Genomic DNA, 16,020 nt, shown 5'->3' with positions numbered 1-16,020 from the left:
AAGAACTACTGCTGAGCCAGTCAGACCCCAGCCTGTAACAATGCTTGGGATTCTTCCAGCCCAAGTGCAGGACTCTGCACTTGTCCTTATTGAATCTCATCAGATGTCTTGCAGCCCAGTCTTCCAATTTGTCTAAGTCCCTACGCTCCAGCATATCTCTCTCTCCCCCTAGGCTCAGTGTCATCTGCAAACTTGCTGAGGATGCAATCAAACTCCTTATCCAGGTCATTGATAAATATGTTGAACAGAACAGGACCCAGAACCGAACCTTGGGGCACTTCACTAGAAACTGACTGCCATCCCGACATCGAGCTGTTGATCACTACCCGCTGGGCCCGACCTTCTAGTCAGCATTCTATCCATCTTACCGTCCATTTATCCTATCCACATTCCTTTAACTTGCCGACAAGAATATCGTGGAAGACCGTATCAAAAACTTTGCTAAAGTCAAGATAAATCACATCCACTGATTTTCCCCATCTCATCGTAGAAACTGATCAGATTGGTCAGGCATGACTTGCCCCTCATGAATCCATGCTGACTATTCCTGATCAGCTTCCCCCTCTTCCAAGTGCCTCAAAATGACTTCCTTGAGTAGCTCCTCCATGATTTTTCCAGGGACTGATGTAAGACTGACCAGCCTATAGTTCCCTGGATCATCCTTCTGTTTTTTTAAAGCTGGGCACTATGTTTGCCTTTTTTCCAATCATCTGGGATCTCTCCCAATCTCCTCGACTGTTCAAAGATAGTGGCCAAGTGCTCGTCAACGATATATGCCAACTCCCTCAGAACCCTTGGATGAATTAGGTCCGGGCCCACGGATTTATGTATGTTTAGCTTTTTTAGATAGCTCCTAACCTGTTCTTTCCCCACCAAAGGCTGTCCACCTTCATCCCACAGTGCATCACTTATCACATTAGTCTGTCCTTGTCCGTGAAGACAGAGGCAAAGAAAGCATTAAGTACTTCAGCTTTCCCTACATCATCTGTCACTGGGTTACCTTTCTCATCCAACAGGGGCCCCAAGCCCTCTCTGATCACCACCTTCTCGCTAACATGCCTGTAGAAACTTTTTTTGTTACCCTTCACATTTCTCATGAGTTGCAATTCCAGTTGTGCTTTCGCCTTCCTGATAACTGCCCTACTGCCCTGCAAACCTAGTTTAAAGCTCTCCTCGCTAAGTTTGCAAGCCTACTTGTGAAAACGCTCCTTCCTCTCGATGTGGTGGACCCCCCATCTCTTCCCACTAATCCTTGTGCCCGGAACAGCATCCCATGATCAAAGAATCCAAAGCCCTCTCTCCAATACGACCTGCATAACCATGCATTTACTTCCTCAATTTGACGGTCCCCACCTAACCCTTTCACTTCGACAGTCTGAGAAAACAGGGAGCAAGTCTGGTGGGGGCTCACTGTTATGTAAATGTGTGTTAATTAGCCAAAATGAAGTGAAAGGAGTGCACAGAGACACCCCCTTGTGTCTGGGACTTCCCCCTCAAGCATCAGGGATACCCACCCTTCACCTCCTTCCGAGCCCCGTCTCGACCCCAGCCTCTCAGGAACCCCTCGCTTTCCTCTGCTGCCTCTCAGTGCTCCCCACCGCCCTTCCCGCTGCCCAGGGCAGTTGTTCCCATCCCGCACCAGGCCCTCGGAGACTCTTTTCAATTTCAAATGGGTGATTAAGTTTCCTGCCTCCCTGTCTCTGCTCCTCAGCCAGCCCCTGCCCTCTGCCCTTGTCTGGGGGCGCCCGGCCTGTTTGTAAAGGTCTCTCTCCCTTTTGGTGCTGTGTAAAAGACCCACACGGGGGTGGGGGGAACTGATGCCACCCACAGCACTGGCACCAGCACAAAGCCACACACTGAAAACAGAGCGAGGAACGTCATTTTCCTCGCCTCTCTCAGGGTGGTGGGCCCCTTGGTGGGGCTGGCGCCAAGAGCCCAGCAGAATGTTCAACCCAAGCCTGACCTTCAGCTTGACAGTGCCGTTTACATTTTCTGGCAGGGCTGTTATCCAGAGTGCACCAGGACGCCCAAACCTCTTTAAAAACCATTGAAGCAGAACCTGCGCCTTCCTTCAGGTATGGAAGTTGTTATGGAGATACACACATGTCATAAAGCTGGAAGGGACCTCAGAAGGTCATCAAGTCCAGTCCCCTGCTCTCTTGGCAGGACCAAGCACCATCCCTTTTTCTTTTCTTTTTTTTTAAACCTACTTGCTCCACATCCCTCAATGGCCCGCTCAAGGAAAGAGCTCACAACCCTGGCTTTAGCAGGCCAGGGCTCAAACCACTGAAGTCAACTGTTCATAATTGTGGGGGGGGGGGGGGAAACGTTCCCAAAATCTTACAACTGAACGTTGATCTAATGCTACTTTGAACCATTACTAAGGAGAGAGAAAATGCTGCTATAGCCATCTCAATTGAAATGAAACAAGCACTGAAATGGTGTCCTTACCCTGTCAAATCTGGTTTTTGATGCTTTTTTCAGTAATTTACATTTAACACGGTACTGCATTGTATTTGCTGCCTGGGGTGGGGGTGGGGGAGAGAACTGCCTCTGCTGCTGCCTGATTACCTTCGCAAACCTGACTCTGAGGCCCTTCTGTAATTTCTACCCTCAGTGGTCACAACAATGGTCCCTTCCGACTTTAAAGTCTATAAAAACGGGGCTGCAGTTCCCATCTTTCTCTCAGGTTTCCTGAGGGACCTTTGCAAGTCGCTTAATCTCATACCCCTGTTTCTTCCTCTGTGACATGGGCACAAGTATGTTTCCCTACTTCTCACAGTGCTGAGAGGCTACCACCACAGATTGCGCAGTTGCCACAGTTTTATAGCTAAAATAAAGTCTGTGTTTATCTCTAATTATATCTCTGAAAAACTGTGTTGTAACCGAGAGCAAACGACTTCATAATGACGGCTGCTGTGTGTTAAATGGTAGATTTGTTACTGGAAAACTCTAAGGGCTTAACAGCAAGGAAAGCCATCTCTCATTGTTTATTAATCTTTAATCAAGCTCTTTAATATTTGGCTGGTGCACCACTGCCTCTTTTATTTCAGAGCTAGATATAACACCAGTGCTAATGGGCATGTTAGCATGGAAGTAAAAAGCTGATCCTAGTCACATGACAAAGACCAGAGTTGAATTTAAACAGTCACGATGCTGATCTTGGAGGCAGCGAAAAGAGAATCAGACCCCAGGCTTTGCAACTTGGCTACCTCCTTTTTTAGCCAGGTTCGTATACAACAGTGGCTCCCAACCTGGGGTCTGCGAGGGTATTGGGGTCTGTGGGAAAAAAAAAAGATAAATAAAAATGATCATAGAAAATAAGTTTTAAATAAATTGCAACGTTACAATCAATTATTATTTTTAAATTAAATACCTTCCAATAACGTTATTAACTGCTGTCCGAAAATCTATGTTGTGGTTGCCTTTTAGTTTAATGAAGTAAACATAGTGGCTTGAATTGGCTTTGATGTGAGTCTGTGAATGGCCGGGGGCATCATAGGGTCTACGTTAGTGGAAACGTTGGGAACCACTGTACAGTATTTCACTGCTGTAGGCTAGTTTACCTTCCAGTTGAGTGGGAAGTGAGACAATCAGCACTTGTGATTCACTTCCTTGTTTGCTTGGGGTGTTTTTTGTTTGGTCCCTTCTCCCCCAAAACAAAGGGACCATTCTATGAGGTGGTGGATTTTGTTAAGTTTAGGTTTGCTGGGCTACATTACTGATGGAGAGTTTGAAGTAGCTAGCTTTACACTTGGACAAGTCCCCAAGAAAAGGCCTGTCTCTTGAGCAGACGCTTTATTCAGTCGCAGGCAATTCTGATATACCTGAGGAGTGGAGTTCTGGATCAGAGCGCTCCTCCTGGGGCATAAGACAACTGTTGAGGTATCCAGATCCCAGAATATTGAGAATTTTAAATAAGAAGAGAACCTTGAACTCCATCTGAGGTGCTATGGGAAACTGCGTGTCAAGCCAGTGGAGGATTGGTTTGTTGTGCTCATGGTAGATCTCTGTAGTCACTGTTTCAGAGATCAGCTAAATGCTGGTAGTTTGCTGCGAGAGAGAAATGGCAGGGGTTGGGGGTTGGGGAGGGTTGTGTGTGAAAAAATGTTCATTCTGAGGGTTTCAGAAAGTGGAAAGACTTTATAGACTTCATGTTCCAAAGGATTATTTCAGACGTGCTGCGCATTAGACCACAGGACCTCACCTGTGTGCTCAAATATATTAGTAAAATCTTTTTTTCTTTCATCTTCATTTCCTTTTTTGTAGTTTTTTTTTGAACTGGGGGGTGTGGTGGGGAGATGGAGGAGATGAACAGAGGAACCAATAGTCCACCCACCCCAGAATCCAGTCTTCTGACACAGGCCATGAAGAGGTGATGAACAGAACAGGTAATCATAGAATCATAGAATCCTAGGGCTGGAAGGGACCTCAGGAGATCATCTCATCCAGCCCCCTACCCAAAGCTGGACGAACCTCAACTAAATCATCCCAGCCAGGACTATGTCAAGCTGGGACTTAAAAACCTCTAGGGATGGAGATTCTACCACCTGTCTCGGTAATGCATTCCAGTGCTTCACCACCGTCCTTGTGAAATAGTTTTCACAAATAATGAATCGAAACCTACACCTCTCCCTCTGTAACTTCAGACCGATGCGCCTTGTTCTGCCATCTGTCACCAATGAGAATGTGTATCTGAGGGGTGTTAGTCTGTATCGTCAAAGACAAAAAGACGTCCTGTGGCTGAGAACGGTCTCTCTCCATCCTCTTTAGACTTTCCTTTCAGGAAGGTGAAGGCTGCTATCAAATCACCCCTCAGTCTTCTCTTCTGCAAACTAAATAAGCCCGCATCTCTCAGCCGCCTCTCATGGGTCATGTGCTCAAGCCCCTTAATCATTTCGTCAGAATGATCCATTCCCTGTCATCCACTCTCAGCTTCTGGAAGTTTGTTTGAGACTCGTTTACAATAGGGGAATCAGGATGAGAAAGAAGAACTAAATAAGTTCACAAAGGATCAGTCTGTCAAAAGCAGCTAGCTAAAATAGTAATGCTCTGGGTGACCCTGAACTGCCAACTGCCAGAAGCTGGGACAGGAACACCAATTAATGGGATTGTTTTCTTTTAAAAAATGTTGTGCTGGGGGAACAGTTCTTTTTAAAAAAACAGTTTAGAACACCTCCTTCATTCTCTGCACCCAATGTGCCATGAGTTGACTTACTTGACTTAAACCCTTGTGATCTGGGTGGGAACAAGAGCCAGGGGTACGTGTGGCCTTGTGGGTACACCGAGGTCTTCCAGGCAGTACCTTACCTCATCTAGATAGTAGCTTAGTTTTACAACAGGCTACAAAAACACTAGAAAGCAGTACAATCTAAAAGTTCATTCAAACAATGGTTTGTTTCTACTGCTTCATATGCCTTACACTGAAATGGAAGTGCAGTATTTCTATTCTAAGTTATGTATTTGATAGTAAGATAGTAGAAAGGCGAGTTTGCAGTAGAAGTCTTCTGTGCTATTTTTCCTTGGTTTTTGTAAATAAGTAGAGTTTAAGTGAGGTGTAATTTGGTGGGATGCAAACCAAATCTGACTCGTGAGAAAGGCACAGTAATCTGGAAAGTTTGAATGGCACTTGTTTCAAGACCTCAGAATACGCTAGGACAGGGGTGCATGCACAAAGTGTGGGTCTCAGTCTCATCCATCTCATTTAAATGTTGAAATACATTAATGTCTGCGTATTCATGTTTCTATACCAATTAATAACGTTTTTTACATTCTACAGACTTATTTTCTTACACATGCCAAATGTTTGTTTGTTTTTTTTTTTCATATGAACACAATCAGTATTTCCTTACGTTTGGGTTACATTAGACAAGTTGGGGGGGAGGGCTGCTACTTGCAGAATAAATTTTGTTACACACAGAGGCGTGCACAGACGTGCACCACCAATACAAACACATTCTGCGTGCCCTCTTCTAATCAGCTGGGTGGCAGCCCAAGTGCCCAATGTACAGTCAGCCTGCCCTATGGTCCTGTTCCTAAATACCCTGGGTTAAAAGAGCACAGAGGACAAATGCCACCCCCACCAGTGTCACTGACGCCTCTTTGCCAAATTGTACACCCACCCTGACAGGCGCCCTCCTCTCTGCACAGCCTTTCTCCAGGGAGGAGAGAAAATGCTGGTTGAGAAGCTTTGGACAGAGCTGTGGGCGGTTACACTTACCTACACTCTTCTCTTCCCTCCAGCTTTTGTTCTTTGTTCCTTCCCCTTGTTGCTCTGCTCAAGACAAACAAATAATTTGAGTCCCCAGTGACATTCTCCACCCATGTCCCCGTACCACCTACTAACAGAACCTGCCATCTCCCACTGTTTTCAAGTCCCACCTGAAAATGGCCTTTGCCAAGAGGCCTGCAGAGTGGCCTTTGCTTCCTTAGCTCCTCTGGTGTTGCCTGGCTGCTGGCTATGGAGTGTATTTGATCTTCACAGAGGGGGCCTGTGGGGAAAATAGTGCATTGTTATGTCATGAAAAACTGCCTGCAGGAAGGAGGACGCACAGGCAACTGTATTATGGGCACCTCCTGATTTCAGAGCGCCATCCGGTGACTTCAGGAGAATGGAATGGTCATTTTTTAGACCATGCAGCTCACGTTCAGACCTGTTTGTTCTTGTCAGCTGGCTGCAGGCCAGAGCAATGACTTTATGGAGCTCAGCGTCCAGGCTGTTAAAACGACCTCTAAAAGCCATAGACAGGTCTTGGCAAGGCTGGCTGGGCTCTCCTATGCCATGCCTGCTGATCAACCAGATGCATCTCTGTGGGTTTTAGGTGACACCTTTGATAACGTGAGAAACTGTCAGCTTGCTGTGGACACTCAAGATTTCATCGCCCCATTTGGTGGCAGTGGCCTGGGTGTGTGGCTACTTCGTGTGGGTGCAGCACATGTTAATTCAAACAGGCTAGTGCTGCCAAGTTTGGAGCTGTTCCTGAGATGCCTACTCATTCCCAGCGGGGTAACGTCCCCTTGTGACAGCTGTCAGAGCCTGGATGCCCCAGGAGATCAAGTTTCACTGTTCCACCAGCCACCACAAAGCAAGTTCCCAGCTAGTCAAATGAGCAGCATGTAGCTCCGGACAGGACGTGGCCTTGTGTGCCTTTCCTGACAACAGGGCAAGTTGCTGAAGGAGCGCTTCAGTGTGACAACTGACTATACAAATGGTGCTGTCTGTTTGAGCTGGGTGGGGTGGGGGTGTCACTTGTTTGCTGAGTTGGCTTTTAGAGCAACCACTGGGGGAGGGGAAGGCTTTTCCTCCTAGTGCGCTGTTAAATTTCAACCATTTCCCCTTGTGGCTCTTTGCACAGCCACCCTGTGGGAAAATGCCGGCCCTACAGGGCCCTGTTCACACTAGGAGGCAGCCAAAATGCTGCGTCCCTCAGCCCAAACAAGCTGATTGGGAGCCTGTCCCCACTTCCTGCTGTGGCAAGGGGGAGGGAGAGAGGGCAGGAGCTTCCTGGAACTGGGTCACTTTAAATGCTGCATCCTGGCTCTAATGGGCTGGTGGGATCAGGAGCCTGCTTCCAGTGATTTATGCATTTACTCAACACCCCTAGCACAGCATTGATCAGATTTTGAAAACATGTCTGTGTTTGCTAAGACGGTGGATTTGAACCATTAATGCATTTGATCCTTGTTTAGCTTGTTGTAGGCACTACAGCATTGCAAACCTCTCTCGTAAGACTGTAACCATAGTAAACGCAAGTAAATGTGACGTTGATGAGTAATCGATTCAGCTGAAAACTGGTGGTGTGCTGTGGAATTGTCTGAAGTGTGCCATGTTACTGAGAAAGGTTGGGAGCCGGTGAACTAGCCAGCAAGGTATGTCTAACAGTCAGTAGCTCGAGGTCAGGGCACTCCTATGGATGCGGAGACCTGGCTTAAACTCTCTCCTCCAAATCTGGCAGAGCTATAAATACAGTAGTAACCAGGATCTCTACTCATGGGATACGGCTGGCTATTGCAAGCCTGCACGCACACACGCATGTGCGCAAACACACGGGTCCTGCCCCCTAGAATTCTCTTCTCCCCACATCCAACTGTTTTAATGGCCAGTCCCACGGTCAACAGAGAAGGCTGCTGCCCAGCTTTTGTCTTGTCCAACAGCATTGCTCTTTGCCTAGTGAATCTAGCTGAAAAGAAAAGGAGACTAGAAAAGCCAAGGTTGATTTCTTTATTTTTTTTCAGAACAGTTATGCCACAGGTGTAACCGAACAGATAAGCGCTGGGACAGATGGACAGGCAGCAATTTGCAATAGGCTTGGCACATAAATACAGCACTCATCACCTCTCTCATCTTTCAAGGTATCTGGTCCCAAAACCTCATGGCTCTAAACTAGTTTTTCCATACCTTATCTCCTTTCAGTATCTTGTTAATTAACCTGGCCAACGCATGAACACACACGAATGCAAAGGAGTAGGCTTTACCCTGGCTTGATTAATGCTGTCAAATTGTACAACTGCCTGTGAGCTTCGTGGGACTGCTGATGCTTTGTTTTTTAAATACTACGAGACATCTCAGTCCAGATCACTGCATTACAGTACAAATAAAAACAGAAAACAAAACCACATCTGCATCATACAAAGTGGGAAGAAAATGAGAGTCTAAGTATTTACAGAGAGGGGCCAGGAAAAATCCACAAAAATATTTACATAAAAATACATGAGTTTGTCAGCATATACATTTTACACCAATTCAAAAAACAAATCCCAAACACAAAAATAAGACACTCTATAAATTAAAGCGAAGGGATCACTGAAGGGACTCCTAAGACTTTCTGGGATGTTTCTCTCATGCGGCTCAGGGCAAAACAATCAAATTTCTACAGCAGAAAAGTGAACTGCAAGCATGGCTGCAGACACTGGGTTACTGGGTGCACATCTGTAACTTGTCCCATACCTGTTGCGTCAGACTTCTGTAGCACAAGGTTCTGGAAGTGTCACAGGTGCTTGCAAAAATAAATGTTGGATGAAGTTGTCATTCAGATTTTCTAGCACATTACACACCGCTTCAACAAATTCAGTGTCTACAAACCAATGAGATGAATGGCAAAAACTACAGACAAGGGACTGTCCCTTTTGTAGCGAAAGGGAACAATACATTTTTCAAGTTTGTTTTGGTTTTGTGTAGCAATTTGCTACACCTGTGCAATCCTCAGATTTCCCCCCCACCCCTTCCCTATGATAAGCACAAGCCTATTACCTCTGTAAAGACCTGTAGGCACAAAGTTTTTACTGTCATATGCATAAAGTTTAAACCTGATCAGACTTTTTTACATTAGAACTGAAGTAGATGTGACAGGACTACCTATCTCAAAATCTGTAATCAGGGAGAGCTTTCACTTATGGGCCACACTCTGCTCTCAATTGCAGGCATGAATCCAGAACAGAGCTCTACACCACCAACAGAGTTGGACCCAAACTCTCTCACACAGCAATGGAAAATAAAGATAACAAGTGGCAATGAAGAGGCAGCCAGGCAATAATACAGGTATGGGAAACTTGCCACGTCTGTTACTGCTCATATACTCTCACAGACATTAAACTTAGGGCTACTACAGTTAACCAAAACTTGGCACACAGTTGGTATACTGTCATCCTAATTTTTCCCACAGCAGGAGTTTTTGCCCAATTCCCTGAGGGGACACTTAATAATCCTACATGCGATGTTGTGCGTCATACCCAACTGATGCTCAGCCAAGGGCCACCTGCAGCTCTCCAGAGCTCATCTGGTGTTAAAGGGGGCAAGTCCCACTCCCTCTGCTGGAGTCCCTTCTTCCCTGACAAACAGACACCATCAGGTGTTGAATGAATGGGGTGGGGGCCATTTCTCTAAAGGCCATCAAGTTCTAAAATTTAACCACAGTACAAGAGCAGAACTGCATAGGTCACTATATGGCTTGCTAAGGGGATAAAGAGGGCTCAAAATATTAACCGGTATTAGCAGTGCAGTGCCTGGCAAGGAGTCATGGTCTGTTTTCTTCATTAATCTCACTCCTTCTTCAGGGCCCCTGCCCTAACACTGGAGAATCGTGACCAGTCAGGCTCTTGCAGGGCTGCTGATTCTCTAGTCACCAGGACAAGATGCAGGATAAACTTGCTCCCAAGCACGCTAAGGGAAGAGTTGGATAAATGAATACCTCATGCTAAAACAAAACATAATGGTCCCTGATCTCTGTCTAAGAGGGCTCTTACCACAGAGTTGTGAAGCCATTCATCTGTTGTCTCCTCAGGGCTGAAGTCACTGTTTCCTGATTAACTCCATGTGTGGACTCTCTTGTTCTAGAATAGGTGTGGCTGAGCTAGTTTAATCCTGGGTTTAAGCTAATTTGGAATGAAGCACTCTTCTACAGGTATATCAGCATCCCTCCATTGAGGCTAACCAATCAGGAGTAGCTTGTCTGCTCTAAAGTCACACACTCCTTTTATTCCAGACTAATTTTTTCATGTCTAGACAAAGCCTTCGTGATAAGGGCAGTTATTCGCTTAGGGGGCCATTCCTGTTTGGTGCTGAGGGCCCTTGATCTCTAAGGAAATCAATGATGGCAGAGTGTGCTCTTTATGAGCCAGGTTTGGGCCCTTGTCTAGTGCAGACCATCATGCAGTGACGAATGGAGCAGGCTTTGATTGCAGGCTCCATCTCTCACTGCTGGAGCCTGTAGAAGTGGAAATAGTTTGGAAGTGGTGCTTATACCTTCTTGGAGCAGCTACAAGGTAGGCAACGGAGCAGAGATGTTCATAGTGTTCAGTTGCCTCACAGAGGATTCTCCAGGTAATGTAAGGTCAAAGGGGGGTGAGAGGGGTGGAGAAAAAGAATTAAGGCTTTGACAGAGAGAGGTCTGACAGGCTGCCCTTGTCACTTAAATCCTAAATAACCTGACCCCGTATGTTTGTTCCTGCCCCAAATCCAGAACAAAGGAGGCTGACCTCCTGGAGCAGCAGTAGGGAGACTACATGCTACCAATAGCAGAGGCCCAACATTATCTTCAAACAGAGTTTGCTTGAGTACATTAGTCAGACTCCCCTGATCTGATAGTTCAGCTTTTACTGACAGAAATGGCTAGCAGCAGAGAGAGAGAGTGGCAGGTCCACTAAGTGGCTGGGAGTTCTCAGCTACCAGTAGTTTCACCTTTATCCTTTCATCCCCTCACCACCCCACATCCCCCCACCCCCCCAAAAAAAAATCTCCCCTGGTTGATAGTCACAAGGTAAATGAAACTGAGGTAACCTGGATCACAGTGCTTTTTTTTTTTTCCTGACAGCTAGATTTTATTTCCATAACATTTAAGAAAAACTCTCTATTTTGAACAAATTCTTAAAACAATACATTGCACAAGAAAATTCAACTATAGACTACCGTTGTTAAAGACCCAGAAAAGGCTATGAGATTAAAAGAACCAAATTCTTAATGACTTGGTAATTACTAGAAGTGTGGTGTTCCCCTGGGAGTGCTGACAGGTTTTGTTTTGTTTTTTTTTTTATTATTATTATTACTTTAAAAGCCAAAAATAGTAATAAATAAAACATTTGTTCCAGGTGGAACTGACACAAATTCTTTCAATAACCTTACGATGTTGGCTGAAGGGCCTCCTGTTATGAGAACTTCTCAGATGCTTTCTTGTAGTAAATCCTGTGAATTTCAAAACAGGCAGAGAAGGTGTGTGACCCAACAGTACGAGGAAGGTGCTAGTATCATGGCTGAACGCTGAACATTTAAAATGCTATATCTCAAGTATTTTCTGGGAAGCTCAGTCTCAAAATGTATGTGCTTTAAAGGGGGGTTAGAATGGCTGTGAATCCAAAGAGGCTGCAGATGAAATGTTGTCTTGTTCCTATTAAGGAAGGAGAGCATTTTAAACAGTCAGGGCAACATTAGGAGTGTGTCATAGAGAAGTGCACTGTCTCTTCCATCCACACCAGCAACTGGATCCTAGTGAGAACTACACCTGCGGTCAGAGAGGCAATGCTATTTCATGTCACACACATACCATGTAACCAACTGCTCTGTACTTACAATGTCAATGTGATTTCATTAGTGAGACAGCACTAAGATGGACTGATCCTGTAGGCCACATATGAAAGTCAACAGGAGTTGTCCTTGAAGTAAGGATGGAGTTATTGGGCCCTGAACAACTCCACAGTAATGCAGGCAACTTGGTGGCTACACAAGTTGCTCCCACCAGGAAACCTGTGCTAGAGTTTACAAGCTGGGCACAATCATGTAGTGATGTTGTAAATAAATATTTCTGGCCAGCTCTGAAGCGCGATTGAACAGGTGATACTGTAGGTAGCTTGCAAGTAAAGAGGAATTAGCATGAAATGTGTATGCTTTTAAATCATGTGTGCATGATGGGTGGGGGGCATTTGGTGGTATTTTCCCCAAGGTAGAAGTGCAGACCTGGCTCACTTCACATTCAAAGCTTGTCTCCATTTGCAGCATAAGTATGAGAGTGAACGCTTGAGTTTGGGTAAATATCCCTTCTCTAGCTGCAAGCTGCATGTTCCAGGAGCCTTTAAAAACTTGGCTATGTTCTGTAACCACTGTGCCCTGGCCTGGGGCTGCTCACCTGAGCAGGAACTGGAATAGGCTCAGGCAACCTCTAGACAATTTTCAAGGGGAGACGCAGCCCCAGTAATCTAGGAGGAAACAAACATTTTGACACTTTCCTTTTTCCCAGCAGTGCTGACAGATGCTGCGGAACCTGGGGCAAGATGGGAGGAGCCCCCCGACCTCATGTACCTGGAAGGGGTGGGGCCGGGCAGTCAGCCCTCAGCACTGCCCCCTCTCCCCCTCCTGTCCTTTCCCCATACAGCTGCATGCAAGGAGCCTGGAGCTCCAGCTGCCACCACTGCCAAAATAGCAGGGGCAACAGCTGATGCTCCGGGCCCCTACGAAGGCTGAGCCGGGGGGCAGTTGCTCACCTTACCCCTCCCCCACTATCAGCAGGCTGCCTTTTCCCCACAGCTTTGTGTGTGTTGCTGAAAGGGTCAAGACAGCAGCTCCCCTACAGCATCCGACTCTAAGCGTAAAATGCATCCACATAGCTCCTCAGGTGGTGGCAGCTGAGAGTGCCTGGAGTTGGTTGGACTATAACAAGAGCAGGGCTGCATGCCATCACCGGGCACAGCGCTTTGGAAATTAGCAACTCCCTATGGCACGCCAGGGGAAGGAAAATCCCCTTTCATGCCTCGTTCAGGTCTGCTCTGCCTCCTCTTTCCACATGGTGAAACAGCCTGGGTGCTCCTTCTAACTCCTCGCGGGACACGAAAGAAAACCTTAGCTCTAGGACAAACACAGGCTTGTGAACTGGGGGAAGGGTGAGGGGGGGCGGCTTTGCTCATGGCATGGGGGCTTCTTTTTTATTTTGTCAATGAAAAAATAAAACAGTCCACTGTCCAGCAGAGGCTGCTTAGGCTCTATCCCTCCTTCCCCCAGCTCACTCGGCATGGATCTCTGTCTCCGGCCTCTGCAAACACAGCTCTGTGGGGAGGAAAGCCCCCTGGCCCAAGGCTGTGGCATATGTCCTACTGTGTGAATGGGGAAAGCCAGGGGGCACAAACCCCCCTCCTCCAAGGTAGCCCCCTCTTTGGTGTTGAGGCATGGTTTGGTAATCCTCCAAATTGTCGTACTGGGACACCACTGTCATAGTGCTTTGGCGTTTGCCAAGGGTTTGGTATGGGTACAGGAGGCCAGGGTACCTGTCCATGCTCTCCGGGTGCCGGATTCTGAGGCTGTGGCTCCGTTCTGGCTTGGGAGGTGGCACCATGGGCTGGATGTGGTGTTCCTCCTCTCTATTATAGCAGTCTCTGGGGTGTTTCTCACCAGGGGCTGCTTGCCTAGCTGCAGGCCTGTCCAGGTCTGGCCGGTCCTCTGCCAGCTTTACCTCCTTGTGGTTCAGTCTCAGGCCCTCCTGGCCCGCTGTGATGTATTTCCCACCCAAGTGCTGGAAACTGAGGGGCTCTTGCCCACCCTTCAGCCTGTAGTCAGGGTAAGGGGGCCCATTTTTGGGTTCTGAAGGCTGCCGATGGCTTGCTTCCTGTTGCAGGTGTGGCCTGTGCTCTGTCGTGTGGCAGCCTGGCTCATGCAGCTTTCTGTTCCTGATGCTGCCCTGCTTCTGGGGAAGGGAAGGCTTCTCTGGCTGCCCATCCCCATAGGCCCCATGGTAATGGGCTCTGTCCGGCTCCGCGTGCTGCAGGTAGTAACGTTCGTCTCCTTCGGGAGTGCCTGCCTTGGTGGGATGCCTCCCCTCTCTCCCTTCGGCCACAGCCAGGAGACCAGTTTTCCCAGGATCCGATTTGCTGCGGAGGTGGATGACGTCCAGCCCCCCTAGCTCCTCCTGCAGCAGCGGTGCAACGTTGTCATACTGGGACATCACTGGTCCTTTCACTTTTTGGCGGGAGCGGCTCTCCCGGCGGATGGACTGCAGGCGGTATTTCTCAATGTCCTCCAGGTCCCAGGATGTGTACACGTGCTTAATGTCAGGGGCTGGGGGCACATCTCTGCTGATGAAGCTGTGCTCTTTCCCTGCCAGGTGACTCATCAGGCCTCCCCGAGGGCAGGCTGGCAGGCCTGGATAGCGGTACAGGCCCTTAGTCTGCAGCCTGGAAGTGTAGGAGGCAAAGTCCCTGCTAGGAAGGGGATGAAAATGCCTGAGCCGCATTGTGCTGTAGGCGTCCAGGTCATAGAACCCCCCATCTGCTGCTGTGTGGTAACAGGAGGAGCTAGAGGAGCTGGAGTAAGGGCTATACCTGTAATGCACACGCCCGTTCTCAAAGTAAGGCTGCAGCTGAGTGACATGATAATCCGAGTGGGGCTGGCATGGCTTGTACTGATAAAGGGGCCGTGGGCAGTACACGGGCTCATCGTCAGGAGGCACCTCTGTCCGCGAAATGGGGACGGAGCGGATGGTGGAAGGGGTGGAGACGTGCAAGGACTGCACCCGTCGGATGGTGGGGTAGGGCAGAGCCTCATCCCCATAGCTGGTGGTGCGCAGGGTGGTAGGGCTCAGGGAGGACGCATACTCCACCCGGCTGCGCGGCTTAGTGTGATGGGCTGGCACGCTCTTCCCTTGGCTGGCGCAGGTGGCAGGGCGTGGCCCCGTGGAGGTGAGCGTTTCCGCTCTGGAGGCGTAAGCTTGATGCTGGTCCAATTTCCCGTGGTAGGAGAGATGCGGTGGGACGCTGTCAGGCCTGTACTGATGGACGGATGCTGGAGGCTGGTGCAGGTAGTTCTCGGGCATGGGCGGCTCTGAGGCACATTCTGGCCTGGAATGGGGGATATAGACAGGCTGCAGAGAGGTATGCTTGGGTGGCGGTGGTGGCGGCGGCAAAGCTTCCTCCATGGACGATGGCAGAATAGAGGAAGCCAGGAAGGAATGGTAATTGGAGGCGTTCGCTGAATCCATACTGTTGGAGTGCATGGCAGCAGCTATCTTACTCTCCAGTGTTCTCACAGGTGGGATGGGGGGGGCCAAGCCATAAGAGGAGTGGGTGGGAACTGACTCAGAACGCAGGTGCAAAGGGGGAGCCCTGCTGCTCTCCCGGGACTTTTCCAAATGGCCCTGGTGGGACACAGTGGTGGATGAGGTACATCGGACAGCGGAGCTACTGTCAGTGACAAAAACTGGAGCAGGCTCTGCAAGTCGTGGCTCAGGCAGCTTCTCTGGAAGCGGTGCTCCTTGTACCTAGGATGGAGAAAACACACTGAGGTTAGAGTATGAGACTCTCTCAACCCTTCGCTGCATAATCTCTATGCTGGATGCCCACACGAATAGCTCTTCATAATTTATCTTACTCTCCTACAATACAGCCCAGGCTGCTGTTCAGTCTGTGAAGAGCTGTTTCATTAACACAGGTATGAGAAGGGTGTTATGCTTGCCAGCTGGTTGAATGTTGCAACATTGGAGCTTGCTGCAATTTGCATCTCTTTTCCCCAGGCTTAGTGGGGCCTAGTAGGTGGGCTGGGAAGTGCCA

General features: G+C 48.2%; 1 protein-coding gene across 9 annotated transcripts in view; it reads right to left on the bottom strand.

The window, feature by feature from the left end:
- Window positions 1-6,220: 6,220 nt before the first annotated feature.
- ARHGAP32 (Rho GTPase activating protein 32) overlaps window positions 6,221-16,020 on the bottom strand; it is a 407,411-nt gene continuing 397,611 nt past the window's right edge. For 4 of the 9 annotated variants that reach the window (XM_074976794.1, XM_074976800.1, XM_074976801.1 and 1 more), the window contains one exon: window positions 11,753-15,731. In XM_074976794.1, coding sequence (XP_074832895.1) covers window positions 13,485-15,731 — 2,247 coding nt within the window. In that variant the 3' untranslated portion in view covers window positions 11,753-13,484. Of the gene's footprint in view, window positions 6,275-6,381; window positions 6,492-8,207; window positions 10,160-11,242; window positions 15,732-16,020 lie in introns of those variants that run through there. The other 5 variants (XM_074976799.1, XM_074976796.1, XM_074976797.1 and 2 more) reach the window with 5 other exon arrangements.

The sequence above is a fragment of the Carettochelys insculpta genome, chromosome 25 (genome assembly GCF_033958435.1).
Source record: "Carettochelys insculpta isolate YL-2023 chromosome 25, ASM3395843v1, whole genome shotgun sequence".
In the NCBI taxonomy this organism is placed as follows: Eukaryota; Metazoa; Chordata; order Testudines; family Carettochelyidae; genus Carettochelys; species Carettochelys insculpta.
This window is presented reverse-complemented; position numbering and strand designations above follow the sequence as displayed.